This window comes from Pseudorca crassidens, chromosome 15, assembly GCF_039906515.1.
Source record: "Pseudorca crassidens isolate mPseCra1 chromosome 15, mPseCra1.hap1, whole genome shotgun sequence".
Lineage (NCBI taxonomy): Eukaryota > Metazoa > Chordata > Mammalia > Artiodactyla > Delphinidae > Pseudorca > Pseudorca crassidens.
In genome coordinates this window covers 27,178,008-27,192,599 of record NC_090310.1, presented here as the reverse complement: position 1 = coordinate 27,192,599, position 14,592 = coordinate 27,178,008, and the positions used below count along the sequence as shown (strand labels likewise).

General features: G+C 45.8%; 1 protein-coding gene and 1 long non-coding RNA gene across 17 annotated transcripts in view; one reads left to right on the top strand and one right to left on the bottom strand.

Annotated features, from left to right (window-relative positions):
• Positions 1-14,592, bottom strand: part of LOC137207128 (uncharacterized) — a 57,536-nt gene that overhangs the window by 2,993 nt on the left and 39,951 nt on the right. Inside the window, exons 3-5 of one of the 4 annotated variants that reach the window (XR_010934946.1) lie at positions 13,469-13,546; positions 8,871-9,344; positions 6,638-6,845 (exon numbers count right to left, since the gene is read on the bottom strand). This is a non-coding gene — a long non-coding RNA (uncharacterized lncRNA). Of the gene's footprint in view, positions 1-6,293; positions 9,345-13,468; positions 13,547-14,592 lie in introns of those variants that run through there. The other 3 variants (XR_010934947.1, XR_010934944.1, XR_010934945.1) reach the window with 3 other exon arrangements.
• The window catches only part of MRTFB (myocardin related transcription factor B), a 283,790-nt gene that overhangs the window by 261,357 nt on the left and 7,841 nt on the right, over positions 1-14,592 (top strand). For all 13 annotated transcript variants that reach the window (XM_067706593.1, XM_067706588.1, XM_067706592.1 and 10 more), the window contains 6 exons: positions 1,634-1,766; positions 2,541-3,527; positions 4,955-5,092; positions 7,598-7,756; positions 8,020-8,157; positions 14,529-14,589. In XM_067706593.1, the coding sequence (XP_067562694.1) occupies positions 1,634-1,766; positions 2,541-3,527; positions 4,955-5,092; positions 7,598-7,756; positions 8,020-8,157; positions 14,529-14,589 (1,616 nt within the window). The remainder of the gene's footprint in view (positions 1-1,633; positions 1,767-2,540; positions 3,528-4,954; positions 5,093-7,597; positions 7,757-8,019; positions 8,158-14,528; positions 14,590-14,592) is intronic.

The following is a 14,592-nucleotide window of genomic DNA, read 5'->3' as shown; positions in this document are numbered from 1 at the left end:
TTTTTAGAAAGAATAGTGATACATTTTCAGATATTTGTCATTTCCTCCAAACTTCAAGAAACTTCATTTCGAATACTTCAAGTATTTAATTTCAGCAAAATGCAGTCAGGTTTAAAAAGACTCAAATGTATGTCAAGAATTAGCTGTTGACGAGGCCAGAACTGGCTTCAAACACAGGCTTCCTAAAACCCATCTGAGAAAGCTCACCCAGCCGTGGGACTCGCCCCATAGGCACCATGACCTGGATCCCTATTTCAAAACACGGAATTCAGGGTCTCTTTGGCTGCAGTACCAAAGCTCACACTGACAGTAAAGCCCGAGGCAGCACTGGAATTGGCTGTACAGTATCAACCACCACGTGCACCTTTCTTTAATGAATATCAACCAGCCAGAAAAGGAAATGCCATTGTTGCCAGGAGTATTACAGTCGGAAGGGGTCGGGAGGACCTCGCTTTGACATGGAAAGGAGTTTCGGGAAATGAGTGCAACAGATTCACCAGTATTTTTTAAATAAGCTTTTAAAAATGTAGTGTATGGTAGAGAGGTCCATAAATCATAAGTGAAAATGGATGCCAGAGCAAGCACACTCCTGTAACCACCTAAATCAAGAAACGGAGCCCTGTCCGTTCCATGACCACTACCTCGCATCCCCCAGCAGCGACTGTCCTGACTCCTATCCCATAGGTCAGTTCCACTCAACATTATGTTTGTGAGATGCATCTTTCCTGATGCAGACAGCAGCAGTTAATTTTTATTGTTGTCTATTCTGTAATTCATACATAATGAGGTTAAGCACTTGTTCACATATTTATCGACCATTTGGATATACTTTCTTGTGATATGCTTGTTCACGATTTTCCCAATTTCCCATTGGGCTTTTCTTTTTCTTACTAATTTGCAAGACTTCTGTGTGTATTCTAGATGAGGCTTTTGTCAGAAATACGTATTACAAGATCTTCTCCCGGGGCTTGACTTTTCACCCTCTGAAAGATATCCTTTTTAGTGAGTACTTTTTGTGTCCTAAGAAATCTTTGCTTATCAAAGGCTACGAAGATATTATCCTAAGTTTTCTTCTCAAAGTTTGTTTTCCAATCACATTTAGGTTTTGGGATGGTGTGAGGGTAGGGGTTGATCAGAAGCCCTGTTCTGCTCTGTGTGAATATCCAATTTAGCCTAATTAGCATTTATGAGAAGAACCACCACACTGCAGTGTCGCCTTTGTGATGACTTGAGGGTCCTTGTACTTGGGGGTCTGTTTCTGGATTCTCTAATCTCTCCCATTTGTCTATTGTTCTGTCCTTGCATCAGCATCACCATAAATTTTGATATCTGGTGGTATGATGCTTCCAGCTTTGCTTTTTTACTTCAAAGCTGTCATGGCCGTTCTTGGTCCTTTGCATTTCCATATAAAGTTTTGAATCACCTTCTAAATTTCTACCAAGCAAGCAAACAACACACAAAACCTGCAGGGATTTTGACTGGGGTCTAATTTGACTGACGTCTCTACCATATTGAGTCTGCCAGTCCATGACCAGGTATTTTTCTCTTCGTAAGTTAACAGATTGTTAGCAGGAGCAATGTCAATCCCAGAAATTATGTTATTAGAAACTCTAACTTTCTTTTTCTTTTGAAGGCCACTCAATGACAAGAATAACAACAGTGGGAATCCAGCTTTGAACAACACCACATCTAACACACCAAGACAGAATACATCTGCTCCTATGAGAAAGCCAGGGCCTCTGCCTTCTAGCTTGGATGACTTAAAGGTGATCATTGCAAGTGGGGTTTCTTCACCCATAAGTACCACAGAAATGTAAATGATTTGCCAGATTTGCCTAGCAGGTGTAGGTAGTTCCTAATAGATATTCACCTTTACCACCAATAGGATAAACTTTATAGAGGTACTTTCTTTCTACGTCCATTAAGTTTCCTTTAAAATGACCAGGAATAAATCTCCACTTATTGAGCAAATGCCATGTGCAAGCACCACACCACTCCTAACTCCAGAAGCAGATTTTTTTCTTCCCTATTCATTGCCAAGTTTGGGAGAAGCAGGAAAATGTAACAGTTAAGAACATGATCTCCAGGGCCATCCTTCCTGGGCTCTACCCCCGCTCAGCCTTCTGTTATCTGCGGTAGCTTGCACTAGCGATGCACCCTCTCCCCATCTGTAAAATGGGAATCATAATACCTGGACCTCATGTGAAGATTAACTGAAAGAGTAAAGCACTTCTGGCAGTGTAATTACTCAATAAATGTAACTGTTAGCATCATCATTTCTGGTAATCTTTTGATATAGTAAAGGAATTACCCTCTAATAACCCTTGCTTTATCACTGGCCTTTCGAGTCCTTTAGGTCTACAGCTCTGTGTGTTTTTGTGTGTTAAAAAAAAAAGTAAAAGGAACTGTCCCACTTTCATATATGTAGTAATACGGAGATGTCTGACAGATGTAGGCACCTTTTCCATCTCAAAAGTGCACTGAAGGTTTGTGAGAAGGTCATAATACGAAAAAAGAGATCTTATTTGTTTGTACTTCAGGTGTCGGAGCTGAAGACAGAACTGAAGTTAAGGGGTCTTCCGGTGTCAGGCACCAAACTGGACCTCATTGAACGCCTGAAACCCTACCAGGAAATGAACAGCGGTGGTGCTGCTACCGGTGGCATCGTGGCCCTGTCAACATCTGCCATCGTCCCCAGTAACCCAGAAGTTACCATGGCCCTGCCAGTGACAACACTGCAGAACTCGGTGACCAGCTCAGGCTCCACTTTCAAGGGAGAGCTGCCATCCGCTGGATCCAGCAGCACAGCCCATGTGGACAGTGTTAGCTCCCCGCTGCCCATCTCACCCGCACCCTCTGAACAGTCCAGTCTCAGCGCCGAGGACGCGAGCGTGGCGGACACGTTCACCGAGATCATGACCATGATGTCCCCGTCGCAGTTCCTGTGCTCGTCGCCTCTGCGAGCCACGAGTACAGAGGACAGCCTCAGCCCCACCAGCAGCACGCTGTCCACCCTGGAGCTCGACGCGGCCGAGAAGGACCGCAAGCTCCAGGAGAAGGAGAAGCAGATCGAAGAGCTGAAGCGGAAACTGGAACAAGAGCAGAAGCTCGTGGAAGTTCTGAAGATGCAGCTGGAGGTGGAGAAACGAGGGCAGCAGCAGCGGCCACTGGAGCCCCCGCCCAGCACCCCGGCCCCTCCAGTCCCCAAGTCAGACCAGGCTCGGGGCGGCACCGCTCCCGCCGCCAAGGACGAGGCCCTGGTCCCCGACGGCCCCAGCCTAGTGGCCGGCCAGACCCTCGTTGCCAAAAAGGCCATAGTGATCAAGCAAGAGGTCCCCGTGGCCCCGGCCGAGCCACCAAGCCTCGTCCCGCAGTTTTACGTGAGTTCCCAGGGCCAGCCGCCCGCCGGGGTGGCTCAGCCACAGGCTTTACTGACCACGCACACCACGCAGCTGCTGCTCCCCGTGTCCATCCAGGGCTCCGGTGTCACCTCAGTGCAGCTCCCAGTAGGCAGCCTCAAACTCCAGGTGTGAAGTGTGTCTTCTAACTCCTTTGCCTTACAGTTTGCATGGACCAGGAATTGCTTATGGAGATTCCAGAGCTGAGCTGCTTCCTAAGTGCAGCCAAGTCAGGCTTCACGGTTGCAGGAAACGTGTGCACGTGTTGGGGGTTATTCACAAACGCAAACAGCTGGCACTGTTTTTATATAGTAAAAACACACAAGGGGTGCTTTTCCCTTTCTGCTGTCTTTCACCCCTAGCACAGTATTATTGTGTGTAGACGTTTTAAAATACCAGTGGCATTCTCACAACGACGACAGCTACTGTCCTGAGTGCTTTCTGTGTTCTAGGCACAGCACCAGATACTTTAGATGGCATGCTTCCTTTAATCCTCCCTTCTCCCAGAAGACCCAAGTGAGAAAGCCCCCTTCTAGAAAGGAAACCGAGGGCTTCAGAGGTTTAATAAGTTGTCCAAGGTCAGAGCTGGGACTCCAGCCGAGGCCTCGGACTGCAGAGCTCTTGCTCTCACGCCCACTCCCGTGCTCTGCCTCCTAAATGGAGTTCTTAAAAGCCACCGCTGAGGTGAAGATGCCTAAACTAAGGAGAATGCGACCACAGATTCAGGAGTGAGGCTGGTGTTGAGAAACGATGAAGCACTGGTGAGCATGAAGTTGACTTCTATGCCAGCATTGCCTGCAGCCGTTTCTGTGCAACTCGATTATGGAAGGTTTTTTTAAACAAAATGTGGGCCACGGTACACAGAAACCATTTGGAGTCCTGCTTCTCTACCCTGACCACCCAGAGAGGAGCAGTCTTGTACCCCCGGGGTTAGGAGGCCTGACCCAAGGGCCCTCGGCATGTTCTGAAGTCCTAACTCCCCTGTTTCATCTTTAGAGTGTCTGAAACTGAAAGTCTGCTCTGTGATACAGCTTTCCTAAACATTTGTTTTCCTGTCCAGCTCTTCCATGAGTTGATGTTCGAGGACCAGGAATTACGTTTTACTCTGGGCCTGTGAGCGCCCAGCCCGTGGCTGGCTCTCCCATAGGGAGCACATATTGCAGCTTAAAAGCAGGAATTTGCACAGTCAGGCCTCACACATTTCCTTGCTGCTATTAAAATTATTATTATAACACCTGACCTATTTATTATGTGTAGAGCTGCTACAGGTTCTTTTGACTTCAGTCATCTATTTTCCCCAAATTTTCAAATGAAAATCTTAGCCACTTAGGAAAACAGTAAGAGCATGGAAATAACTGGTCTGGTGTTTAACTCTCTGGTTTCAAACGAAGGTTCAAATTTATGTGCCAGTGAATTGGAGTGTGTATCTACAAACATTTTATCTTATTTTTTTTTTAGATGTGATCCCCAAGTGACCAGTTACTCCACATCTAAACTCTTCATTCTAACCTTGATTTTGACAATTCATTTGATTTTTTTTTTTTTTTCCCTCCTAGACTCCACCACAAACAGGCATCCAGACTCAGACTCAGATAGCAACTGCCACCTTGTCCTCAGGCCTGGCCCAGGCTGCACCTCAGAAACAAGACACTTTCACGCCACATGTGCTCAGTCAACCTCAGCAAGTCAGAAAGGTTGGTGAATGCTAATAAGTGACAGACTGTTGCTGATTTTTGTACTATCATCCGCCGAACGTTCAACAAGCATCTTTATCGGAGCCTCCTCCGTGGGAAGCTCCTGTTTGTTCTTTTCTGTGATCCGTCTCCCACCGGGTTAGCTTTGGGTCAGATGCCATTTGGCTGCAGAAAGAGTTCTTTATTACTAAAAGATAGCTCATCTTAACAGTTAAGCCCCTTTTCCAAGAAAAGTTTCCAAACTATTTTTTCAATCCTCATATATAGAATTTTCTAGGTTTTAAATTTTCTTTTCAAAGGAATCATTTTGTGGGGGGGAAGAAAAGTGCCCTGGGAAAAGGTATTTGAAGGTGAAAAAGACACTTGTTGAAATGTTTATCTTGAGTGAGATCTTTACATATTTTTAAGAGTTTGCCCTCGCAGGGATTAAGAGCCAGGCGGCCTAGGTCTGGCTGGCATTCTGGCTCGCCACTTCCCCTGTGTTGTGCCTTATGCAGGATTCATGTACCGTCTGAGTGTCATTGTCCCCATCTTTAAAATGATGGTGCTGATCTAGGGCTCAGTGTCCTCTACAGGACTTCCACTAAGAGTTCTGCTGAAGAGCCCCAAAAGTCACCCAGACTCCCTCTTATCCAGTAGGTGGAGCTATGTGCCCATCTCCTCGCCAGAAAAATCTTAAGGCCTCAAAAGTAGATCTTACTGTTTTAATCCTTGAGAATGATTAATCCCAGAGTTTTAATCTTCAGTGTAAAAGAACCCCGATAATGAGGTACACCTGTAGCTATGCCCCAGGCTGGCGTGAACGCTCTGGGCTAAGGCAAAAACAACTTGAGGAACAGACAGAAATGACCTCTTGGGACAGCGACAGTCATGTTAACACACATGCTCTCTTGGAATCTCCTCTGAGGAGTGCAGTGAGCAAGGAGTTAGAGGTGGGCCCAAAAATAACAGTTTAGTAAGAAACTTAGTGAATATTCAAATGGTAAGACAGTTTTCTTTGAGGGAGGAGAGAGAAAAACAACATATAGATGGATAAATAAGAAGAAGATAGTTATAGAACTTATCACCCAGAGAAGTTGTATTGTTTGGAGGGATACACACACACACACACACTTTCATGCTTAAGGAATACTTACACACATTTACAGTAAAAATATATAGGTTAAGTTTTTCTCTTTCAGAATACTAGTAGTATATAAAGTATATTAAAATTTTTATGAGCAAACCAGTTCTGTGAAATACAGTTACAAAATCAACGTTATGGCCATACATTTGCAACAGGCCCTAAAACCCTTGGCTCTTGATAGGAGCTAAATAACACACTTTGTAATTCCACAGGAAGAAGTTCTCACCTCTGCCTGACAAAGCAGAAAACAGCTTCTCAGAAGGGGGCAGATTTTAAATGAGGCCTTGCAAGGATTTGGAGAAATTTTCAGAAAAGTGGAAAATTGAGTGTGGCCGCAGCACGTGTGGCCTTTCAGTTAGGATGGAAAAGGGGCCAGGTAGTGAGAAGGTTGACATGCCAGCCAAAGATGAGGATTTTACCCCAAAAAAGAAGAGAGGGACTCGATTGCCACTGTGTGTGTGTGGAGACTGTCGTCATGGCAGAGGGCTGACAGGCAGGTGGGCGCAGGTAGACAGCAGTGGCACTTTTCCAGTGATGGCTAGTGAGGACCCGGATCAGGACAGCAGACCACAGGTCCCGACCCAGGAGGTGTGTCTGAGACGTGTGAGCGCTGAGGGCTCCCTTTACCTAAGTTTCAAAAATAAATAAAGGCAAAACCAAGAATTATTTTTGCGCAGAGGCTGGGGGCAGTGGGAAGAAAGGGGAGAGTTTAATTTGGAACATATTAACTTTGAGACGTCCCAAATGTGTGTTTGTAAATGTTACAAGTGTGGCTTTGGCGCCTGGGAGCAAGGCTGGAAGAGAGAGGGGGGCTTGGCAGCTATAAGCTAGAGCCCTGAGAGCAAATGAGGAGAATCATACTGAGCTTGCCCACAGCGCACTGTCCCCGCTGCTGTCCACGACAGAGACCACTGACGCTAGGGAATCGCGGCCTGTGGGCCACACGCAGCCCCGCCCGTGTCTGTAGGTGGAGCTGTCCTGAGCCACCCACGCTCACTCTCATCTGGGCTGCGTCGGGGCCGCAGGGCAGGGCAAGCAGTTACAGCAGCTGCTGCACAGCGCCCGGCCCTAAACTATATGCTCCGTGGCTTTCACAGAAAACATTTGCCAACCCCTGTTCTATTTTTTTTTTTTTTTTTTTTTGGCTGCACTTGGGCTCTAGAGCGCAGGCTTCAGTAGTTGTGGCGCACGGGCTTAGTGGCTCCGCGGCATGTGGGATCTTCCCAGACCAGGGCTTGAACCCATGTCCCCTGTATTGGCAGGCAGATTCTTAACCACTGCACCACCAGGGAAGTCCCGAACCCCTGTTCTAAAATGTGGGTTTCTTTATTAGGAAGAGCAGAAGAACAAATTGATGGGCAAATGTTTATTCATTACAGGTTTTCACAAACTCAGCATCCAGTACAGTGCTTCCGTATCAGAGACCACCCGCTCCAGCGGCGCAGCAGCCCTTTATCAACAAGACAGACAGCAGCATCCTTCAACCCAGAAGCACGCCGCTTCCCTCCCTGCAGAACGGCCCCAACCCTCCCAACAAGGTAACCCAGCCCACGGGGCAGCGGTGCTGGCACAGACAGGGCGCACGTTCAGCCCAGAGTCCCAGGCTTCAGGCCTGGACGGCTGAGTGTCGGCATTAACAGGGGGAAACAGCCGAAAGTCCCGGGATAGGACTTGTTCCGGGGCAGCTTAGCCGTCAGCACAGTGGGGGTGGCCCGGCCCGCCAGCGCCTCAGCCTCACCCCCCAGGATCCCCGGGGGGCCAGCCTGCCGTCGGGCTGACTCTCCTCCTTTGTCTGCCGCAGCCCGGCTCGCCCCCTCCGCCCCAGCAGTTTGCGGTCCAGCACTCTCTGTTTGGGAGCCCGGTCCCCAAGACGAAAGACCCTCCCCGCTACGAGGAAGCCATCAAGCAGACGCGCAGTGCCCAGTCTTCCCTTCCAGAGGTAAGGAGGCCGCAGCTCTGATGGGGTGGGTCCTCTTCAGCTTGAAGCCCCGGTCTAAGATGGACTTGCCTCAAGAGAGACAAGTTTCATGACTAGTAGCCTTGCTTGCCTTTTAAATGCTATTTAAAATCAAAACATCATTCACTTCGGAGACTCCCAGCGGTTTTCAGCAGCCACATAACCTGCAGTTCCTGTTTACTCAGAATTTCCGTGTTTGTCTTTAGCTAACTTCTCCTGGGGGCCAGAGGCGGGTTGTGTTAGGGATAGATGTGTGTATGTGTGACCAGGGCACGTATTTCATACAGGACCCTTTTCTAAAGCCACCATTTGTCAGGCCAGCATCAAACTGACCCTCTCCTGCCCAGATGGCCTTCCAGACTGCCCATCACCCTCTGCTCCAGCAGGCAGGCTCACGCAAGCAACTCTGCTCATATCTTGAGCAGATGCACTTCGGAAGGGACAGACTGAGGCCCTCCCGGCCCCGCCATGTACTGATCCCGCCTCGTAACCGTGCGTCCCTCTCCTCTGAGCCTGCCTTGTTGCTTTGATAAAATAGGAGGAGCTGCACCTATTCCAGAGATGGAAAAAGATAGCTAGAGCTCCTGCTTGTAAAAGCACCTGGCCTCCGGCGGGCGCCAAGAAGGACAGTCTCATCAGACCTTACCCTGAACGCGCCTCCTGGGCTCGCTGCCTACTTAAAGCTTAAAACTCACCTCACTTTCAAGAAAGAACCTGAGGATGCAGGGAGTGAACCTGATGCCACTGCACGGGTGCTGACAGTGGAGGGAGAGGTGTGCTGATCAGAGGTAGACCTTCTGCTCTCACAGCCACAGCAGATGCACCGGTAGAGTTGTGCTGCTTCCCTCGCTCCCACAGTCTCCATGCAACTCCCTGGGGCCTCCTCGTGCAGGGGGGTGTGCAGGGCCAAGGACTCAGCACTTCCTGCGCAAGCGGCAGCCGTGGCCACCTTGACCTATGTGGTCGCGCCAGCGAGCAGCTGCAGACACTGCTCCATGGCGGCCAGAGTGCCTGGTGTGGCACACTCACACAGGGCATGCAGGGTGCCCGGGCAGACTGCCTCCTCGAGGAAGCAGACAGTTTCCATGTGCTTCTTCGCATCCACTTACCGCCGAAGGAAGGTGACTAACTGTAAAACGTTCCTTTAGTTCCAGACTCAGCCAGGGCCCCTATATGTGAGGAAAAGCCACATTTCAGAAACTAGGTTTAGACATTTGCAAAAAGAAGTGAAACAAATGGTGCTGGCCTAGGCTGTGCTCCCCTTGGTCCATCCAGAAGGAACATATCTATCTTCAAGAAAATCCTTCCAAATCTGACTCTGACGTATAGGTTACTCTGTACCATTTCCTTCACCAGTGTGACGACAACAGAGAATCATCCTCTCACCTTAACCTGAGAGAGCTGATTGGAATCCCTGCCCTTTGTCTCTGGTTCATGCATCTAGACTGAGGGAGTCAAGTTCTGTTCGGATGGGGAGCTAGCTGTGGTTCCTCTTTATATACCACTAAGCATCAAAGTCCAGGGATTCTGAGGTTTTTAAAATACATTTACTCGGACTTCCAATTCCACTAGTGGCTAATTAAGTAAGTAAGTAAGATAAGAACTGGCTACCAGTTCAGTCTTCCCACAGATAACAGCTCTAAAGTCTGGTTATAACACAAAAAGCAGTCCTGTGAAGTCATTGAAGAGTGACTAGAAAGAGTCATATTCTGATGAGGAGTCTGCACTGAGGGGAGGGAGTTAGAGGGCATGAGTTCCCTCTTCCTGCTGCTTTTACTCTGGGGTCAAGCTAAGTGGTGAGGTTACTGGTAGAAAAACCACAGCCTTTATGCCTTGGGAAACCAGAGGACCGGTTCCTTGCCTTCTGGGTTGCTCTCAACTGAGAGAGGAGATGCCCAGATTCTGTCTGCCCACATCTCTGGCTGACCCCTAAGCCACATAGGTAGGGAGTAGAGTCGTAGCAGATCAGCTAAAGACAAAAGATCTGACCTGAGATTGGAACTTCTGCCCAAGAAACATTTTGAGGTTCAAGTCCAACCCAAGTTAACTGCCTGCTAAAACAAAAGAAACCATTCATCTGAGAAAAATGACAGAATACAGTCTCCACGATTTGATATCCACGACAGCCGTTCATAAGTCAGCAATGTACAAAGAATCAGGAAAATGGGACCCTTTCTCAAGGGAAAAAGGCAATCAGCTAAGACCAACCCCCAGCTGATTTGAATGTTAGAATTTGCACACAAAATTTTAAAACAACTATTATAACTATCAATAATGTAAAAGAAAATATACCTGTAATGAAGGAAAAGATAAAGAACGTAAGCAGATATAGAAATGCTTTTTTTAATGAATGGAAATTCTAAAACTGAAAATTACAGTGTCTGAAATGAAAAAAATTATAGATCTTAGCAGAATGGAGATGGCAGAGGTAAAAAAGTGAACTTGAAGAAAGATCAATAGAATTTATCCAATCTGAATAACAGAGGGAAAAAAAAAAGATTTTAACTCATTACTGACCGTGGGATTTTTGCAGAAATTAATGCCTGTGGCTGGCAGTTTTTATTTTGGCCGGCCAAAAATTAATTCTGTTATTTCACTACCACTTCGTGGGGTATTACATTCAGTATTTACACCTGACACACTGTAAAGGCTTCTAATTTTCATGAAATGTTGTCTTCAATCCACTCTTCTGTAGAAGCAAAGGAGCATTCTCCAGCACCATGAGTTTCATTTTCACTTTCCATATCAGTATCCATCACTAAGGGTTTTTGTCTTTTTGTTGGTCTAACAGTCACATCATCTGAATCAGAACTATATTCTGAAGTACTATCAGAACTTCTGAGACACTAGTATATATGTCGCTCAGACAATCAGAGAGTATATGCATAAAATTCACTGAAAAACTCTTCACTCAAAATTTCGCGATGCGTCACTTTTGAAGATTTTACGTTTATAATAGACACAAGGTTGGAACAAAACCTAACAGAGGAAGAAATGTGAATGATAAGGACAATCGTAAGTTGTATAATGAACCCTTGATCAATTTTAAGCTCTAACAACTTCGCACAGTGATATTAATTGTATCACTCTCTAAAAATGTATTAATACGTCTCCAGTCAATAATGTTCGGGTAACAAAAGACGTATTAATACATCTCCGGTCAATAATGTGTTAAAAAAGGTGAACAGAGCCTCAGAGACCTGTTATTTAACATCAAACAGTCTAACATGGGTAATGATAGGAGTCCCAGGAGACAAGAGAAAGGAATGAGGCAGGTAAAATATTTTAAGAAATACTGGTCAAATTTTTTACAAACATGATGAAAGACAAGTTTACAGCTTTGAGATGCTCAATGAACACCAAATGGGATAAACAGAAGGCCTCATCATATCCCAGTCAAATTGCTGGAAGCCAAATTTAAAGACCAAATCTTGAAAGCATCAAGAGCAAAGCAGTACAATACACACAGGGTAACAACTACCGTTGACCCTTTAACAACCACCTTTGACCCTTGAACAACACGGTTTAAACTGCACAGGTCCATTATACACAGATTTGTTTCAATAAATACATAGTACAGTACTATACAATCTGTGGTTGGCTGGAACCATGGATATGGAGGGCCAACTATAAAGTTACACATGGCTCTTCCCTGGTGGCACAGTGGTTAAGAATCCTCCTGCCAATGCAGGGGACACAGGTTCGAGCCCTGGTCCAGGAAGATCCCATATGCCACGGAGCAACTAAGCCTGTGCGCCACAACTACTGAGCCTGCGCTCTAGGGCCCACGCACTGCAACTACTGAAGCCTGCGTACCACAACTCCTGAAGCCCACGCACCTAGAACCCATGCTCTGCAACAAGAGAAGCCACCGCAGTGAGGAGCCCGCGCACCACAACGAAGAGTAGCCCCCACTCGCCACGACTAGAGAAAGCCCACGTGCAGCAACGAAGACCCAACACAGCCAAAAATAAATTTTAAACAATAAAAGAAATAAATTTTTAAAAATTAAGTTATACATAGATTTTCAACTGCTTGAGGGTGGTGGGCAGTGCCCCTAACCCTCATGTTGTTCAAGGGTCAACTGTATTTGATTTATGGCTGACTTTCCATCAGAAACTATGGAAGCATGAAAAGAATGGAACAACATCTTTAAAGTTCTTGTGGGGGGCTGGGGGTGGGGCCACTGTCAACCCACAATTCTATATCAAGTAAAAATATCCTTTAAGAATGAAAGTGAACTAGAGAGAATTTCAGGTAAGGAGAAATTAAGAATTCATTACTAGAAAACCTGCATTATAAGAAATGACACTGTCTTGAGGGGCTTATAAAATATATAGCTATAATACTTAAAATAACTAATAAAGGGGCTTCCCTGGTGGCGCAGTGGTTGAGAGTCCGCCTGCCGATGCAGGGGACACAGGTTCGTGCCCCAGTCCGGGAGGATCCCACAAGCCGTGGAGCAGCTGGGCCCGTAAGCCATGGCCACTGGGCCTGCGCGTCCGGAGCCTGTGCTCCGCAACGGGAGAGGCCACAACAGTGAGAGGCCCGCGTACCGCAAAAAAAAAAAAAAAAAAAAAAAAAAAGATACATCTGCAAATTCTTTGACATCCCTCCCTGGGCTGAACTTAGTGACTTGCTTCTAACATATAGAATTGGCAGAAGAGATGGTGTGTGGCTTCTGAAACTAGGTCATAAAAGCGACCCCGCTTGTGCTCTCTTGGACTGCTGGCTGTGGGGAGCATGCCGTGTGGACCGTCCAGCAGCGCTCTGCAGAGGCCCATGTGAAGAGGAACTGAGGCCTCCCATCAACCACCACCACCTTGTCAGTCATGAAGTGAGTCACCTTTACAAGGACATTCTCCAGGCTTGAGATGGCTGTAGCCCAGCCAGCATCTTGACTACCACATCCTGTAAGACCCCACGCCAGAAGTGTCCATCTAAACCATTCCTAAATTCCTGACCCTCAGAAACTGTGAGAGAAAATCACTGTTTAGTGTTTTAAGCCACTAAGTTTTTTTGGACTAATTTGTAATACAGCAATAGATAACTAATATATGCATCTGCAAGAGGCATACTTTAAATACAAAGACACAGGTTGAAAGTAAGTGATTGGAAAAAGATATACCATGCAAACAGTATGCATGAGAATTTCTGGAGTAAGCAGAAGATTGGAACAGACATTTCATCAAAGAAGATACACAGATGACAAGTAAGCACATGAAAAGATGCTCAACATCATTACTCATTAGGGAAATGCATATTAAAACCACAATGCAATACCACTACTCACCTGTTAGATGTCTAAAATTAAAATGACTGACCATACCAAGTGTTGACGAGAATGGAGAACAACTGGAAATATCCATTGCTGTGGAAATATAAAACAATATGATCACTTTGGAAAACAGCCATCTCTTAAGAAAGTTGAACATACACCTGCCCTCTGATTCTGGCATCCCATTCCTGAATATTTACCCAAGAGAAGAGAAAGCGTTGTGTCTATACAAAGACTTGTACACAAATGTTCACAGCAACTTTATTTGTAATAGCCAAAAAATACCAACAATCCAAACAAACTGTGATATTTCCATACAATGGAATACTTCTCAGCAAGAAAAAGGAGTGAACTGTTCCTCAGCTGTACTCTACAGCATGGTTAAATCTCAAATTTATTATGTTGAATGCAAGAAGCCTCCTCTACCCTCCCCCTGCTAAAGAAAGTACATACTGTATGACTCCATTTATATAAAACTCTAGAAGACGTAAATTCATCTGTAATCAAGGAAAGCAGATCACTGGGTTGCCTGGGGATGAAAGGAGCATTGCAAAAGAGCATGAGGAAACTTTTGGGGAAACGGATGTGTTCATTATCTTGATTGTGTTGATAGTTTTGTCGATGTATACATGTGTCAAAACTTATCAATTTGTATACTTTTGTAGTTTTTTGTAGGTCAGGTAACTCAATAAAGCTGAAAAAATATAGTATGAGCACCTTTATACATACCTTATATTTTTACATAAATGCAAATGAATAAGACATTTTTAAAAGAAAGTGTCAGAGGCCTCTCAAAATGCAGCCAGTGACAGAAAATAAGTGTATAAGTCGGCTGAGCTGGGTAAAAAAAAATCTTAGATTTTTTACAATTTTTTCACCCCATTCTCACTCTGTCAACTTACCAGCTGCGACACATTGGGAAAATGGTGTAATGTCTCAGGTGACCTCAGCGTTTTCAAAATTACCAAATGATAGATTAGGCTAGATGTTCTGTAAGGTCCGTAAGTGCTCCCAGTTGTCTAATGCTTCCAGGTTTGTACGAAAGAAAGCTAACGTATATTCTCCTTTGTTGTAGATTTCCAGTGCACACAGTCAGCAGATGGACGACCTCTTTGACATTCTCATTAAAAGCGGAGGTG